Source organism: Gorilla gorilla, chromosome 1, assembly GCF_029281585.2.
Source record: "Gorilla gorilla gorilla isolate KB3781 chromosome 1, NHGRI_mGorGor1-v2.1_pri, whole genome shotgun sequence".
NCBI classification, from domain to species: Eukaryota; Metazoa; Chordata; class Mammalia; order Primates; family Hominidae; genus Gorilla; species Gorilla gorilla.
Window position 1 is genome coordinate 222,087,204 of NC_073224.2, and position 18,798 is coordinate 222,106,001.

General features: G+C 43.8%; 1 protein-coding gene across 2 annotated transcripts in view; it reads right to left on the reverse strand.

Annotated features, from left to right (window-relative positions):
- Positions 1–332: 332 nt before the first annotated feature.
- ACTL8 (actin like 8) overlaps positions 333–18,798 on the reverse strand; it is a 71,525-nt gene continuing 53,059 nt past the window's right edge. Inside the window, exons 2-3 of one of the 2 annotated variants that reach the window (XM_004024772.5) lie at positions 4,052–4,423; positions 333–1,629 (exon numbers count right to left, since the gene is read on the reverse strand). In XM_004024772.5, coding sequence (XP_004024821.2) covers positions 877–1,629; positions 4,052–4,399 — 1,101 coding nt within the window. In that variant the 5' untranslated portion in view covers positions 4,400–4,423 and the 3' untranslated portion in view covers positions 333–876. The remainder of the gene's footprint in view (positions 1,630–4,051; positions 4,424–18,798) is intronic. The other variant, XM_055354269.2, reaches the window with a different exon arrangement.

The window sequence follows — 18,798 nt, forward strand, 5'->3', positions numbered from 1 at the left end:
CTTGTACATCTTTCTCAAGTCCCCAGGGTCCACCACAGCTCCTAAAACATGCTAGGTACTTGAATATTCATCAGATATATACCAAACAAATATGAATAAGAAGGGAAACATTAAACAGAATATTGGGACACCTGGGATGGATGGATAGAATGTGGCAGTGAAAGAACACGGGGTCCAGACCCTTGCCTATTCTGCTCAGTGGCAGCCACTGTTCATAAACCCCAGACACCTCAGAGCCCGCCCTGGCCCCCACCTGGCTCTCTCACACTTACACTCCGTAAGTCTCCCCAAGGGGCTGCGCACCCTACCCCCATCCATCACAGGAGCCAGCATTGCTTCCAAACAAGCTATTTATTTGCAGATATAAAACAAGATCCAACCACGGGTGGCAAGGGCATCCCAGGCTCACCTGCAGCAATGCCTCCCTGGCCAGAAAGGGCCTGTAGGACCAGAAATGTCAACTGTCCCCCATCCCCTAGTCAAAAATAATTGGGACTCCTAGCAGGAGTGTTACCCCAGTTAAAACCTACTCAACCAAGAAGAATGAGACAAACCAGGGGAAATGCCAACGAAAAATCAGTGGCTCTCAGGCATGGAGATGGCAGTCAGCCACTCATACCCCAATGATAGGCCACCCTGGAAAAACTGTCCCCTGCAGGGTTTCCAAGGATGACATCTTGTCTTCCCCCTTGGGTAGGTCCCACTCTTGCAACAAGATAAAACCTTAGAACCTAAAAAATACCCTCATGCCCCCAGAATTCCAAAGCCAGCTCACCCCACCCCACCTCATTCTACTCCCACCCAGAACATTTTGCTAAAATTAATCTGCCCATGCCCATCTAACAGGAGCCCATTCTCAGGAGTGAGCCAGTAGGGTCACATCCTCATATGCTCACCATACTCCTCTCGGGACATCCACTCAGACTGGTAGGTAGAAAGGTGAGCCACCACGGACGCTCCTAGCCAGACACTAAAGTTTCTGTTGGAACCCGCCCAGACCGTGGCCTTGGTGGAGGAGACGTGATCCCCCATCAGCTCCCTGAACAGGCGCGTTGTGAACCCCGGATAGAGGGTGTTGCCCCCGCAGGCCATCACGTGGGAGACCAGCAGGGGGCGCAGGGAGATCTCGCAGGACTCCACGGATTCCACAATGGCCCGTGGGATGCTGGGCCCCGGCTGCTCGAACACCTGCGGGCTAAAGAACATCTCAGGAGCCACCCGCTGCATGGGGGTCAGCTCCACGCGGGAGCCGTCTGGGAGCTGATAGGTGTTGCTCTCATCCAAGGCACTCTGCTGCCTCTCACGAAAGTCCAGGGCCTCCCCCAGATTCTGCGGCACGTAGCACTTGTTCATCTGAGTCACAGCGACTGTCTCCAGCTGAAACAGGCAGCGTCTATCGCAATCTTCCTTAAAGAGACTCTTGAGGAGATAGGCGGAGAGATCCTGGCCGGCGAACTCCAGCGTCTTGCCGCTGGCGGGCAAGGGGCGGCCCTGGTGGAAAGGCTGCACGCGGGTCAGGCCATAGCCAGAATCAACCACCACTCCAGTCAGGAGGCCAGAGGCATACAGGGACATCTGCAGCTGGTCGGCCAGGAGGACCGATGGGACACGCAGCAACTCAAACAGGATCTGCAAAGAGGGAGAATTCACTCAGTGCATTTCCCCCCAGCCTGCTCAGCAGTCAAAGCTGAAGTCAGCACAGAGCCACATCCTCGGGGGGACTCTCGGGCTACCCCAGGATGCTGCGCCCAGGGCCCCTGGAGCTCATGCAGTGAGGATAATACAGCAGCTCTGGAGGATTAGAAGGGGAGCTGGGTTTGCCCTCAGGAGCTTGTCTGGTCGTGGCTGTTCAGAAGACCACTTTGGTGAAGAGGTGAGAAGAGCTCTGTGGCTGCAAGAAATGGTTCTGGGACACTGGCTGCAGGAGCAACATGGCCACGGGTCACATGTGCAGCCTGAACTGCCTCTTTAGAAGGAAGAACAGATTAGAAAAGAAACAAGTGTTGCGTATTCACCACTGTCTCCAAACAGTGGAGGAAGACTAGAAAAGACAGACAGACAAGAAAGATAAGACAGACAAGAAAAAAGACGCCAGAACGAAGGAAAAAGGAAAGGAAGGAAGAAAAGAAAAAAGAAAAAAAAGGGAAAAGATGCTCACTGCCTGGCAGGAAAAGCCTTATTTTTTCTTTTTTTTTTTTTAAATAAAAACCTTACAAACGTCAAGACAAACCCGGAATTCTGGTATTTAGGGTTTGCCAGAGTCCCTGGGCTGGTTTTCTCCCCCTGCTCCTCACCCCCTGAATCTTTACAAAGCCCCCCTGCCCCCCATTCCTCAGCTCTGGCAGCCTCCCCAAGGTTCTAATCCCATAGAAGCAGAAAGATCCTAACAGTCAACCCTTCTGTGGCCCCAGCCACTTACTCACCTCTTCAAGCCCCCACAAGCCCATTGTCTCCCCTCAGTGGGAGGGGGCTCCCTCCATTACTACTCTCAGAAAATTGTCCCCCCACCAGCCATTTCTCAAAATAGCAGCCAAGGTCCTCTTTTTCAAATAGAAAATCAGATACAACTCCCCCATTTAAAACTCTCCATTTAAAACTCCCCAGGAACTTCCTATTCACTTAGAGCAGTGGCTGGCAAGCATTTTCTGTAAAGGGATAGACAGTAAGGGTTGCCAAATTCAGCAAATAAAACTACAGGATGCCCAGTTACATGTGAATGTCAGATCAATAATAAATAATATTGTAGTGTAAGTATGCCCCATGCAATATGAAACATACTTAAATACTAAGACATTATTTGTAATTTATCTGAAACTCAAGTCTAACTAACTAGGCATCACGTATTTTATCTAGTAAACCTACAATAGTAAATATTTTAGCCTTTAACTTGATGTATGGTCTCAAACAGTCTCTGCTGCAACAACTTAACTCAGATGCTGTCGTATGAAAGCACACTCTGCCAAACCCTAAATATCAGAATTCCTGTTTTGTCTTCAAGTTTGGAAAGTTTTTATTTAAAAAATAATAATAGGGCTTTACCTACCAGGCAATGAGCATATGTTCTTTTTTCTTTCCTCTCTCTTTCTATCTTACATAACATATAAATGAATGTGTGTGGCTATGTTCCAATAAAACTTTATTTACAAAATAGGTGGTGGGCCGAATTTGGCTCACTGGGTTGCCAATCCTTGATTTAAAGTAGAATCCAAGCACTCCCCACCGCCTACCAGGCCTACAAGGCCCAGCCTCCTCCAACCTCACCATCCTATTTGCCTCTTGCCACTCTTGCTGCTGAAATCACCTCCGTCAGAGAAGCCCTTCCTGAGCACTCTCTTCAAACAGGTTCCCCACCCCCAACAGTCCACCATGATCCCATTTCATTATGGTTGTAGAACTCATCACTACCTGGAATTATTTCTTAACCCCTTCATGGAAGCTCTCTGAGGGCCAGAACATGGCCTATATCAGCAATTATGGAATCCATAAGCAAATATCCCACATCTCCCTGGTAACCCCCTTTCCACCAAGCACGTTGGTTGCTGCATGTCCGTCTGCAGGTGGGGCCTCCATGAGCTCCCCTGCTTAGTGGCACACCAGGCACTCACTAGGTTCTTGGGAGATGTTTGTGGGGCAATTTGTTGGTTTCTGTTGGTTTTTTTTTTTTTTTTTTTTTTTTTTTTGAGACAGGGCCTTGCTCTGTTGCCCAGGCTAGAGTGCAGTGTCGTGATCTCAGCTCACTCTATTCTCGACCTCCCGGGCTCAACTGATCCTCCCACCTCAGCCTCCCAGGTAGCTGGGACCACACCTGGCTAATTTTTGTATTTTTTATAGAGACAGGGGTCTCACTATATTGCCCAGGCTGGTCCTGAACTCCTGGGCTCAAGCAATCTGCCTGCCTGGGACTCCCAAAGTGTTGGGATTACAGGCATAAGCCACCACACCCGGTTGGCAATTTATCTTAAAAAGCAGAATTCCTGGTGCCCAATCAGTCCAGACATAGTGTCAGTCTGTTTCCTGCTCCCGAGTGGGAGCAGGCCCCGGCAGGCCTCACCTCCAGCATCTTCTTTCGGTCCGCAGGCTCCCTCAAGGGCGTCTCCGTGATGATCACAGGGGGGACCTCTTGCTCCCGTCTGTGGTTCTCCAACACAAATGACCAGAGGTACTGCACGCCCTCCCAGTTGAGGATGCGGCCCCGCTCGATGGGGTAGCTAAAGGTGTCAGGATGGCAAATGTCGATGCCCAGGCTCACACGCCTCCGGGCGTAGCTGGGGCCAGGGTTCTCCTTGCACGGTACGTAGTTCACGATGTTCGGGAAGACCATCTGAGGCTCATTCCAGCCGGCCGTGCCAGCCTTCAAAAAGCCAGACCCATGGTCAATGATAACGGTTCTTGCAGCCATGGCGGAGGCAGAGGTGGGTGGGACCTGCGGACGCAAAGGATGGGGTTAGTTGTGCAGGCAGCCTAGGCCACCATAAGCAGCTTCCCCCTCTACCCAACAGTCAAACCTCAGGCTCCCCCTGAAGCTTGTCCACTGCCCCTTCCAAGCCTTTACACAAGCCATTACCTGTGCCTGGAACACTCCCCCCATCCCAAATTCCCAACCATTCTACCAGGCTCCCTTACTGGGCCACATCCAGGAAGTGGCCCGCACCCCTCCTGCCCACCCAGCTTCTCCCGCTGCACTTTGCACACACATGTATCCTGCTAGGTGAGCACTTCTGCCCCACAATCCAACTCTGCAAAGGGTTGGATTACTCTTGGCAGACTCAGCAAGAAGCTTGCCACTTGGGAAGTCCTTGTAGACACTGGCTGCCTGATTAGAGGGCACAAGGAACATGAAACATCAGCCTCAGAGCCACCACCTTCAATAATAACAATGTCATAGCAACAGCAGCAGAAGCAGGCATTGTATTAGTGAGCATGGCAGCAGCTACAGGGACCATTTCTGGAGAACCTACTCTTTCTCCAGTACTACAAGAATGCTTTGCATGTTAGGTTGGACTAGGTAAAACTGTCATTTGTGTCTGTGAAAATGGTCAGAGATCAGCAATTTCACATGGTTTCACTTGATGCATGGACTCATTTAATATTTGCCACGATGTATAAGGCAGGTGACGTCCACTTTACAGATGAAGAAACTGAGGCACAGAGGGGTAAGATTACTTTCCTAGGGGTATACAACTAACAAAAACAGAGCTAAGAGTCAAACCCAAACCAGACTGCAAAGGCGATGTCCTGAGCATCAAGCATGCGAGGCACCAGGCATTAGGTGTTAAACATGAGCTAAGCAGCTAAAACCTGATGATAAGGGAGACTATCAGGAAGACTCCATGATTGTGGTTAGTTTCTTCATCTGTAAAGTGGGGAGAACAGCAGCCCCCCTGCTGAAAAGGTAGGTATGGTCACTACCTGATGTTCAGACTTACTCAAAAGCTACAGTAGCCAAGACAATGTGGGGGGTACCGGTAAAAGAATAGTCAAGGCCAGGCACGGTGGTTCACGCATGTAATCTCAGCACTTTGGGAGGCCGAGGAGGGCAGATCACCTGAGGTCAGGAGTTCAAGACCAGCCTGGCCAACATGATGAAACCCCATCTCTACTAGAAGTACAAAAATTAGCTGGTGTGGTGGTGTGCCTGTAATCCCAGCTACTTGGGAGGCTGAGGCACAAGAATCGCTTGAAACCGGGAGGCGGATGTTGCAGTGAGCTAAGATTGTGCCACTGCACTCCAGACTAGGTGACAGAGTGAGACTCCATCTCAAAAAAAAAAAAAAAAAAAAGGAATAGTCACAAACATAGATCCATGAAACAGAAAGTCCAGAAATAGGCCCACACACAAAAAAAGTGTCATTTGCTCTTTGACCAGGTCCAAAAATAATTAAATGGAGAAAGGACAGTCTTTACAACAAAAAGCAAAGAACAATTGGATGTCCATATACCAAAAAAAGAACCTTAGCCCATACCTCAACACCTTACAAAAAATTAACTTAAAATGGATCACAGAAATAAATGTAAAACCTGAAACCATAACACTTCTAAAAGAACACCTAGGAGAAACCACGAAGGCAAAGTTTCCTTAGAACATTAGAAGTCTGACCCACAAAAGAACAAATTGATAAACTGGATTTCATCACATTTAGGAACTTTTGTCCTTCCAAAGACGCTATTTACTATAAAGAGAATGAAAAGACAAGCCATAGACTGGGAGAAAATACTTACAAATCATACATTTAATACAGAACTCTCAAAACCCAGTAATAGGAGAAACAAGCCAATTTTTTTTTTAATGGGCAAAAGCTTTGAAGAATCACTTCACCAAAGAAGATAGATGGATGGCAAATAAACACATGGAAAGGTATTCAGCATCATTACTCATTAGGAAAATGCCAGTTAAAATCACAAGATATCTCTATACACCTACCTATTAGAATGACTGAAATTAAGGACCACCCTTACCAGGTGCTGACAAGGAAGTGGAGAAATTGGAAATCCCATGCACAGCTGGTGGGAATGGCAAATGACACCAGCACTTTGGAAAATGGTGTGGCAGTTTCTTAAAAAGTTCAACATACTTTGGGAGGCCAAGACGGGCAGATCACCTGAGGTCAGGAGTTCAAGACCAGCCTGACCAACATGGAGAAACCCTGTCTCTACTAAAAATACAAAAACAAACAAAAAAAAATTAGCTGGGCATGGTGACACATGCCTGTAATCCCAGCTACTGGGGAGGCTGAGGGAGGAGATTCGCTTGAACCCAGGAGGTGGAGGTTGCGGTGAGCCAAGATCGCACCATTGTACTCCAGCCTGGGTGAAAAGAGCAAAACTCCATCTCAAAAAAAAAAAAAAAAAAAGTTCAACATACACCTACCGTATGACCTGCATTTCCACTCTTACGTATTTACTCAAGGGAAATGAAAACGTACATTCACACAAAAACCTTTATGCACATATGTATAGTAGCCAGATAGCCTTATTCCTAACTGCCAAAAACTAGAAACCAACCCAAAGTCCTTCAGCTAGGGAATGAATACACAAATCTCCATTCAGTGCAATACTACCTGGCAATAAAACAGAATGAACAACCGATACACCCCATAACATGAATATGTGCATAAATCTCAAATGCCCGAGGCTGAAAGAAGCCAGACCCCAAAGACGACAAACCGTATGACTCCATTCCCATGACATTCTGGAAAAGGTAAAACTATAAGGACCAAAATCAGATCAGTGGCCGCTGGCAGCCAGGTGGTGAGAGGGGATGACCAGAGGGGATGTGGCAGAATTTGGGGCCATGATGGAACTATGCTGTATCTTGTTTGTGGAGCTGGGCACACTTCTGTATGCATTTGTTAAATTCCCACAACTATATTATTTTTAGAGTAAACTTTTAGTAAAAACAAAGTTTTTTTTTTTTGAGACAGGATCTCGCTCTTGCGCAGGCTGGAGGGCAGTGGCACGATCGCGTCTCACTTCACCCTCAATCTCCTGGGCTCAAGCAATCCTCCCACCTCAGCCTCCTGGGTAGCTGGGGCTACAGGTGCAAGCCATGCACACCCAGCTAATTTTCCTAGGCAACAGCCTAGGCTGGTCTCAAACTCCCGGGCTCAAGCAATCTGCCCACCTAGGCCTCCCAAAGTGCTGGGATTACAGTTGTAAGCCACCACACCTGGCCTTAGTAAAAAAAAAATTTTAAGGGAAAAATCCAGCGGGTGTGGGAATATTCAACGAAAGGTGTATGAACTCATCTTGCAGAATACAAATTGTCAGACAGACAGCAGACTGGGTGCCTAGACTGTATGTGGGTGTTTCCTGTAAGAGAGGCCTCCGGAAAGGCAGCTCAGCCCGAAGGCAGCATTCTAGGGCTGTCGCTCCCCCAGCTATCTGCTCGGCTTCCGTTTCTGGACAGCAGTTGCATCCACCCATCACTATTGAGCATGACAGCCATGGCCTGGCCCTGGCCAGTGGCTCCCTGCTGTCACCGGCTGCAGGGCAGAGAACAGGCTTCTCTGCCTTTAATCGGCTCTGACATAGACCTGGGGAGAGCCAAGAAGGAGCGTGGAGATGGAGCTGTGGTGACCGGGCCTCCTGCCTCGCCTCCTGGCAGGCTGAGTGATAGATTCCTCACACTCAATCATCCAGAGTGACAGAGAACTGGCCGCCTGCATGACATTCCGGGAAGCGGGCTCCGCTGCCAACAACGCCCTCTGCACCATGAGAGCAGGTGACTGATAAATGCGTCTCAGCCCTGGCATGTGGTGTCATGGGAGACACTGGCAGAGTGATCTCCACTGTGACTGTGAAACAAGGTGCGCATGGCAAGGGTAGGGGATGGAAAAGGACTCCAGGTTGGTGGCCCAAGTGACCTGACCTGGGAGGAGGAGGCTGGGAGGCAGGGGCCATTCTTCCCCTGGCACATGACTGTAAAAGAAAGTTTGGATGGGTCCAAGGAGCCAGCTTTGAGGACAGAGATAAAATCTGTATATTCAGAAGCATTTTTACTGAGCCACCAATTCTACAAATCCCCATTAGCATCTACCTAGGTATAAAACCTGTTCTAGGCTGGCATGATTTCTCCCCTTCTGGAGTTTACATTCTACTAAGAAAGAACGTCCATAAGCACCAAACCAAACACAGCATGTCAGGGAAGATCAGTACAGCGGAGAAAAAGAAAACCTGGTAAGGACAGGGAACTCAAGAGGCACAGAGGCACAATGCCATTTTAAGCAGAGCAGTCATCAAAGGCCTCTTTCTAGGGTGACATCTGAGCAGAAAACTGAATGAAGTGAGGCAATAAGGCACGTGAATACCTGGAAAAGCATTCCACCCCAAAGGAACAGCAAGTGCAAAGGCCCTGACGAAGACAAGGTCAGATGAGTTCTAGGATCAGCCAGCAGGCCTGTGTAGCAGGGACATGGTGAGTGGAGGGAGGATACTGGAGATCTGAGAAGGGCCTTGAAAGCCTCTGTATCATACTTGCAGATGTGGGAGGCCACTGGGGGCTTGGCCAGAGGAATGGCATGGTCTGACTTCACTTGTGAAAGGATCACTTCGGCCAATAGAAAGGATAGACTGCAGAGAGCAGAAGAAAGATTACAGGAGGTGAAAGGTGTGGGTAGCCTGCACTAAAGTGGTGGCCAGGAAGAGGGTGCAAGGTGATCAGATTCTGGATATACCTAAGTAAGGCTCATAGACTGAAATATTAGACCAGAAGAAGAATGAAGGAAGACACCACAATTTTTAGCCTGAAAAGCTAGAAGAATAAAGTATCCATTTACTATGATGGAAAAGACTATGGGGGAACAGTTTGGCATTTGGGAGGAAATTAAGAAATTTATTTGGGACATGTTAAGTTGGAGGTGCCTATTAAGTGTATGTAAAGATCTCTGAGCTAGTGGTGTAATTGGGAGTTCCTGAATGGATGGAATTGAACGTGGTTGAGGTCAGGCATGGTGGCTCACACCTGTAATCCCAGCACTTTGGAAGGCCAAGGCAGGTGGATCACCTGAGGTCAGAAATTTGAGACCAGCCTGGCCAACATGGCGAAACCCCGTCTCTACTGAAAAATACAAAAATTAGCTAGGAGTGGTGGCACGCACCTGTAATCCCAGCTACTCAGGAGGCTGAGGCAGGAGAATTGCTTGAACCCAGGAGATGGAGGGTGCAGTGAGCCGAGATCATGCCACTGCACTCCAGCCTGGGTGACAGAGTGAGACTCCATCTCGAAAAAAAAAAAAAGAAAGAAAGAAAGAAAAAAGAAAAGTGGTTGGGATGGAAGTGATCATGAAGAGATGTAGTGTAGACAAAGAATTGTGCCTGAGGGCCTCTAAGGTCTAGTGGCCAGGCCTTGGGAAGGCACCAATCAAGAGGACTGAGTGAGAATGGCCAGGGAGGAGGGCGAGAAACCCAGAGGGAACAGTGTCCCGGGGCTGAGCAGAGAAAGTATTTCAAGAAGGGAAGAATCGAATGGGGTGAGAAATTAGGAGGAAAACAAAGGACTATCCATTGGATTTAGCAACATGGAAGTTACCAGCAGCCTTGGCTAAAGCATGTCCATTGAAGAGGTGAGAAAAAGCTTGAAAAGGTTGATTCAAGAAAGGGTGAGAGATTGAGAGCAATTCTACCAAACTGGCCCAGGCTCTGCAAAAATATCACAGCATACACAACAATGAAATATTAAAGAAGTGTTCAAAATTGAAGGACATGGCAGCCAACACCACGCACATTTTCTGATCCCAGATCAGAAAAAAAAAAAAATGGCATTAAGGTACATTACACCACAGGCTTCTGATGCTCACCAGGATGAAGTAAGCCTCCTTCAGCCCTCTTTCCTACTGAGTAGGACTAAAAATTCTAGACAAAATGAAAAAACAAACAAAAAACAAAAAACAAAACAAAAAAACCAACAACCTGAGGACAATGAGTGAAAAAAATAACAGGCAGACTGAAGAGAATCAAAACTCGGAGAAGCAACCTGCAGAGGGTGAGGTTCCTATTTGTTTTATTTTCCTGTTTTCTCTCAAACTTTGATGTGAGACAAGTTTCCAGCACAGCCAAGACTGAACGAAATCCTGTCTCTCTGGACATAAGACCAAGAAAAGGAACCTATGCAACTCAAAGAGTTGGGGAAGAATACTGAAGAAATGGGAGCCAGTCAGAGAAAGGATTCCCCAGATTCTATAAATGAACGGGCACAGGTCCCAGCTCACCTGTGCATGGCTGGGACACACCCATGGCAGTAGAGCACAGGCCTTTGTACTGAACTCACAGCAGAATCACCACCCACAAAGGACAAGACGGAGTTGCAGGCTGCGTGCAACAGGGGTGACTGAAGGCTAAAACACAGCCAAATAAATGTTCTCCATAGGACGTTAAAAGAACACAGAGTCTCACAGCATAATGCTCAAATATTTTTAGCCTGAAAAGCTATTAATATTTTAGGCTGGGCACAGAGGCTCACGCCTGTAATACTAGCACTTTGGGAGGCCAAGGCGGGTGGATTGCTTGAGCTCAGGAGTTTGAGACCAGCCTGGGCAACATGGTAAAACCCCATCTCTCCCAAAAGTACAAAAAAATTAGCCAGATGTGGTGGTGTGTGCCTGTGGTCCCAGCTACTCAGGAGGCTGAGGTGGGAAGATTGCTTGAGCCCAGGAGGTGGAGTTTGCAGAGAGCTAAGATTGCACCACTGCACTTCAGCCTAGAGACTATGGGAGCAAAACCTGGTCTCAAAAAAAAAAAAAAAAAAAGCTATTAATATTTTGAGTTCTATTGCATAGCATGGTGAATATAGTTCATAAGAGTATTGTACATTTCAAATTCGCTGACAGTAAGTTCTGAAAGCTTTCATCACAAATAATATTAAGGATTAGAGGTAATGGATGTGTTAACCAGCTTGATTTACTTATTCCACCTTGTATTCATAAATTATAACATGTTGTACCCCATACATTTATACAATTGTAAATTCTTAATTTAGAATAAAAAATAAAAACAAAGAAAAGTTCTGCTCCATAGAATGGAGACGACAGAGGAATGAGTAAGGGGATTTTCAAATATCAGTAGAAATTATTCAATCTAAAAAACAGAGAGAAAAAAATTTACTGAGCAAAGCTTCAGAGACCTGTGGGGCAATATAAAGAGATCTAACATTCATGTCATTGAAGTTTCAAAGTGAGAGGAAAAAGACTGGCTCAGAAAAAGTTTTGAAGACATAATGGCTAAAAATTTCCCAAATTTGGTCAAAGACAAATCTACAAAGCCAGGAAGCTCAGCACACCCCATAGAAAATAAATTCAAAGAAAACCATGCAAACCATCCAGAAAACCACATTATAACCCAACTGCTGAATACCAAATATTTTTTAAATCTTCAAAGAATCCAGAGAAAAATAAAACACTAAATATAGGTGAATATCACTTTGAATAACTGCAGACTTCCCACCAGGGGAAAAAAAAAATGGAGTCCAGAAGACAGTCAGGCATCTTTAAAGGACGAAAGAAAAGAGATATCAACTCAGAATTCTATACCCAGCAAAAAATCTTTCAGGAATGACGTTAAGACATTCTTAGATGAAGGAAAACTAAGAAAATTACTAGCAGAACTGCTTTAAAAAGAAATGCTAATTAAAGCTCTTCAGGCTGAAGGAAAATAATGCTGAATCTAGCACTCAGGAATGAAGAAAGAGAAACAGAAATGGTAAATATTTAAAAAATTATAAAGTCTATTTTTCTCCTCCCAAAATATGTATGGCCATTGAAAGCAAAGATATGGTATAGCCTACTACTTACCTAGGTTGTATGGTATAGCCATTTGCTCCTAAGCTACGAACTGGCACTGCGTGTTATTGTACTGAATACTGTAGGTGACTGTAACATAATGGTATGTATTGTCTTGTTTTATTGGTAGATATGGAGTCTTGCTATGCTATAAACGGGTATGGCGTGTTATTGTACTGAATACTGCAGGCGATTGTAAAATAATAGTACATATTGTTGGTAGATACAGAGTCTTGCTATGTTACGAACTGGTACTGCGTGTTATTCTACTGAATACCGTAGGTGATTGTAACATAATGGTATGTATTGTCTTGCTTTGTTGGTAGATATGGAGTCTTGCTATGCTACAAACGGGTATGGCTTGTTATTGTACTGAATACTGTAAGTGACTGTAACATAATGGTATGTATTGTATTGTTTTGTTGGTAGATATAGAGTCTTGCTATGCTACAAACTGGTATGGCACATTATTGTACTGAATACTGTAGGCAACTGTAATATAATTGTATGTATTGTTTTGTTTTGTTGGTAGATATGGAGTCTGCTCTGTTGTCCGGGCTGGTTTTGAATGCCTGTCCTCAAGGGTTCTTCCTGCCTTGGCTTCTCAAAGGGCCAGGAATACAGGCATGAGCCACCATATCCGGCCAGTAAGTATTCGTGTATCTTAACATAGAAAAGGTACAGTAGAACTACAATATTATAATCTTATGGGACCACCATCATATATGCCATCTGTGGTTGATCAAAATGTCATGTGGTGAATGACCGTAATCGAAATTGAAAATGGAAAACAAATAGTGAAAAGTCAATAAAGCCAAAAGCTAAAAGCTAGTTCTTTGAAAAGATCAAAGACTAAGAAAAAAGAGAAAAGACACAAAAGACTGCGATCAGGAATGAGGTGGCATCACCTCAGACTCTACAGACACAAAAAGGATAACAAGAGAATATTAGGAATAACTTTCTACCTGACACTTTGACAATTTAGGTAAAATAGATAAATCCTTTAAAGACATGAAGTACCAAAGCTCAATCAAGAAGAAATATATATTTAAATAGCCATATAACTATTAGAAATAGACTTTTTAGTTATAAACCTTCAACAAAGAATACTCTAGGTCTAAATGGTTTCACTGGAGAATTTACCCAACATTTAAGGAAGAAATAATACTAACGGTACACAATCTCTCCCAGAAAGCAAAAGAGGAGGCAACACACCCCAACTCAGTTTGTGGGGCCAGTATTACCTTGAACCAAAAGCAAAGATATTACAAAATAAAACAAAACTCAAACCAAAAATCTTTCATGAAGATATATTATTCTTTAATAAGATTTTGGCAAGCCCAGTAATATATAAAAAGAATAATACACAATGACTAAATGGGGCTTCTCCCAGGAATGCAACACTGGTTCAATATTTTAAATCTGTATGATTCAAACGAGTAACAGACTGAAAAAGAAAAACCACATGCCCATCTCAACAGATGCAAAAAAATCAATGGATAGAATTCAACATGCATTTATCATAAAAATTTTTAACTAGGAACAAAGAAGACTTTCCTTATCCTAATAAAGAGAATATCCAAACACCTACAACTCACATAGGTAATAGTGAGAAGCAGGATGCTTTCTCCCTAAGACTGGGAACAAGGTAAAGATGTCAGTTCTCACCATGCATATTCAACATTGAACTGAAAGTCCTAAACCAGTGCAATATGGCAAGACTGAAGAAACAAAAGACACATGAATTGGAAAGAAAGAAAACTATCCGTATTTGCAGAAGACATAATTGTCTAAGTAGAAAATGCCAAAGAATCTACAAAAAAGATCCTAGAACTAATAAGTGAATTTGACTAAGTCACAAGATACAAGTTAAATGTTTTAAAAACCAATTATATTTCATGTACTATCAATAAATAGCTGAAAAGGGTTTCTTTAAAAAAGTATCATTGACAATAGCATCAAAAATTATGAGAGAGATACTTTGGTATAAATCTAACAAAACATTAAATATGCTTAAAACTACAAAATACTGATGAAATAAATCAAAGAAAACCTAAATAGAGAGATGGCCAGGTGTGGTGGCTCAGGCCTGTAATCCCAGCAATTTGGGAGGCTGATGCGGGTGGGTTGCCTGAGCTCAGGAGTTCACCACCAGCCTGGGCAACACAGTGAAACCCCATCTCTACTAAAATACAAAAAAAAAAAAAAATTGACAGGGCGTGGTGGCGTACGCCTGTAGTCCCAGCTTCTTGGGAGGCTGAGGCAGGAGAATTGCTTGAGCCCGGGAGGCAGAGGTTGCAGTGAGCTGAGATTGCGCCATTGCACTCCACCCTGGATGACAGAGTGAGACTCCGTCTCAAAAAAAAAAAAAAAAAAGGAAAAAAAGTAGATATGCTATGTTTACAGATTAGACAATTCAATATCATTAAAATGTCATTTCTACCTAAGCTGCTTTATAGATTCAATCCTAATCAAAATCTCAGAATCCCAGCAGGATTACTGTTAGATATCAACAAGTTGATTCTAAAGTGTATATAGTAAGGCAAAGGAATCAGAATAGCCAAAACAATTTCTAAAAGAACAAAGTTGGAAGACTCACACTATCTGATTTCAAGGCCCACTATAAGTTTATAATAATCAAGATAGAGCTGGGTGTGGTAGCTCACACCTATAATCCCAGCACTTTGGGAGGCCAAGGTAGGCAGATCACTTGAGCTCAGGGGTTCGAGACAAGCCTGGGCAACATGATGAAACCCCATCTCTACTAAAAATACAAAAAAAGAAAAAAATTAGCCAGGTTCAGTGGCATGCACCTGTAGTCCCAGCTACTTGGGAGGCCAAGCCAGGAGGCAGAGGCTGCAGTGAGCTGAGATCAGATCGCTGCACTCCAACCTGGGCCACAGAGCCAGACCCTGTCTCAAAAGAAAAAAAAAAAAAAAGACAGAAAACCCAGTCATCAAGACAATGTGATATTGGTAAAAGCACAGTCACATGGATTAGTAGAAAAGAACACAGTGTCCAAGAATAGACTCATACAAATCTAATCAATTGATTTTGACAAAGGTGCAAGGACAATTCCGTGATGAAAAGATAGTCTTTTCAACAAATGGTGCTGGAAAAACTGGACCTCTCCATGTAAAAATAATAACCTCGACTCATTCCTCACTTGTTTACAAAAAACATAATTAACTCAAAATGGATCAATCATGTAAAATATAGATATAAAAGAGAAAATTATAAAACTTCTGCAAAAAACATGAGAACATCTTTGTGACCTTAGATCTAAGAACATCTAAGTTTCTAAGGTACAACATCAAAAGCACCACTCATAAAAGAAAAAGTTAATATCCTGGACTTCACCAAAATTTTAAAATTCTGCTCTTTGAAAGACACTATCAAGAGAATGAAAATGGAAAGCCAAAGACTGGGAGAAACTATTTGCAAGTCACACACCACACATCTGCTAAAGGACTTGTATCCAGAATATATAAAGACCAACTAATAATCAATAATAAGAAAGCAAACAACTCACTTCCAAAGATGGGCCAAAGATTTTCACACTTCATCAAATAAGCTACACAGATGGTAAATAAGCACACTGAAAGATGCTAAATGTCATTAGTCACTAGAGAAAAACAAATTAAAACCATAAAATTTTAAGGACAATACCAAGAGCTAACAAGGATGTGGAGAAATTGGAACTCTCATACACTGCTAGTGGGAATATAAAAGTGTACACTCTGGAAAACAGTTTAGGAGTTTCTTCTAAAGTTAAACATATACTTACCATACAAACCAGTAATCCTATTCCTATGTACTCCAGAGAAATAAGAACTTACGTTCACACACAAACCCTTACACCAATGTTTACAGAGGCTTAATTCATAATCACTAACCAACCCAAATGTTCTTCAGCTGGTAAATGAACAAACTGTGGTACATCCATACAATGGAATACTACTTAGCAATAAAAAGGAACTATTGATACACATGACAACATCCATGATTGTCAAAATTACTATGCTACATGAAATAAACCAGACTTACATACTGCATATTCCCAATTATATGATATTCCGGAAAAGGCAAAACTATAGTAACAAAACAGATCAGTCGTTTCTGGGGCAGTGAGAAGAGTTAACTATACAGGACCGGAGGAATTTTTGGAGGTGGTGGAACTGTCTCATATCTTGATTGCCAGAGGGGTTACATGCCTGCATGCATTTATCAGAACTGAGAACTATACATCAAAAAAAGCGAGTCTCGCCACATGACATTTTAAGGTGAAATTTTCGAAAGAATATTTTGGGGACAGATGGTAAAATTTGAATATGGGTTATATTTTCAATGTTAAATTTCCTGTGTTTGATCACTATGTTGTGGTTTTCAAAGAGAATATTCTTATTTTTAAGCAGATCCATGAAAAAGTATTTACAGGTAAAATATCATGAGATTTACTTTCAAATAGATCAAGAAAAACCCAGCATGTGTCCATAGAAAAGGTGTCAAAAGATAGTAACTAGTGAATATATATGATGGATACTGGAGAACGTATTGAACTATTCTTGGACCTTCTCTAAATGAAAAGCTTTTAGGAAAAGAAAGGATGCGGGGAGAGATATGGGAGACAGCAAGACAACTTTGAAGAGCTCTGCTCTGAAAGGAAGCAAAGAAAGACAACAGTAGATTGTGCAGAGAATTGGGGCCCCAGGAGGTTTTGGTTGTTTTGTTCAAGAGAAGAAATAATGTATTAAGGTTTTATGCTGATGGGAATAATCCAGTGGAAGAAAAAGTTGAATAAAATCAGAACAAACTACCGTTAAATCTAGACACTGTATCAGCGGTCCCCAACCTTTTTGGCACCAGGGACTGGTTTTGTGGAAGATAATTTTTCCACAGACCTGGAGTAGGGGCTGGTTTACGGAATGATTCAAAAGTGCATTACGTTTCTTGTACACTTTATTTCTATTACTATATTGCAATATACAATGAAATAATTATACAAAGCACCATCATGTAGAATCAGTGGGAGCCCTGGGCTTGTTTTCCTGCAACTAGATGGTCCCATCTGGGAGTGATGGGAGACACCGACAGATCATCGGGCATTAGATTCTCATAAGGAGCGCGCAACCTAGATCCCTCACATGCGCAGTTCACAATAGGGTTCACGTTCCTATGAGAATCTAATGCCACCATTGATCTGACAGGAGGTGGAGCTCAGGCAGTAATGTGAGCAATGGGGAGCGGCTGTAAATACAGATGAAGCCTCACTGGTTCACCTGCCTGCTCCTCACCTCCTGTTGCCTAGTTCCTAACAGGCCATGGCCTTTCCTTTCTCTCTGTCCCTGGACCACAGCCTGCTTCTTCCTTCCTCAGCCCCTATGTTTGCCTTACCCTCTGTGTGGAACCCCTGGCTAGCCCTTCCAAAACCAGCTCTCATCACTCTTATTTAGCTTGAGTGAGATCTGGAGCCTTTCCTGACCACTCAACTCCAACCCCATATTGCATTGACTAGTTTTATTATTGTCATAGCACTTATTACCATACATAATTATGCTGTGTGTTTGCTGGCTGTTGTCTACCTCTCCCAAGCACCACCAGAATGTAGGCTCCAGGAAGACAAGTTCATATTTGTATTTTACTTCCCCATCTCTACCACGTAACTGGCATATTTTTGTTAAATCTGTTTGTGTTGAATGAATAAATTTTTAAAAATACATTGGTTTGCTGGCGGCATGATAGCTCCATATGGGCTGCACTCCCGTGTCCCTAAAACATGGGTTTCTTCTATAGGCTTCTGGTTACTTTCCTGCTCCAAACTCTTCAACAGCTCCCACTGCCAACAAGATGAAGCCTAAACTTAGCTTGACACACAAAGCCCACCAGGCTCTGGCCAACTTTCCCCATCTTCTCCATGCACCTGAAGCTAAAGCCACACTGGAATGTTTGCTGCTGGAGAATTCTGTCCTTTCTACATCTCTTCTCTGCCTAAAATTCACTTCCATCACACCTCTCAGTCCTTCAAGATCCACACCAAACCTTCACCCCATAAAGCTTCTAACACCAGACAACTTGCAAACAGGAATTCATTCCTCCACGGGCCACTATGAATCCAGAATCCTTGCTGAGCACGCTTACTAAGAACCAGGCACTGAGTATGGTACTTCTCACACAGTATCTCTCTTATTTACTCCACACAAAAACCCAATGATGAGGGCATAGTATCATTGCCAGTTTATAGATGAAGAAATGAGGCTTAGAGAAGTGACAGAGTTTTGTCCCCACGCCACCCACCTTTGAGTGTAGTCAAGATTCAAATCCGTACCTGTGGGTTCACAGCCCAAGCTCTTAATCACTGCCATGATTGATTATGTGGCCTGAGGTTAAGCAACTCTCTAAACCGTAGTCTTCAGATGAGAATAACTATCTTTTGCAGATGAAAGGACTAACAATAACATTTGAAGGAAAAAGGGTAGAGGCCTTAGTGTGTTCACTCACATTGGTCTGTTGAGCTCTTATTGCCATC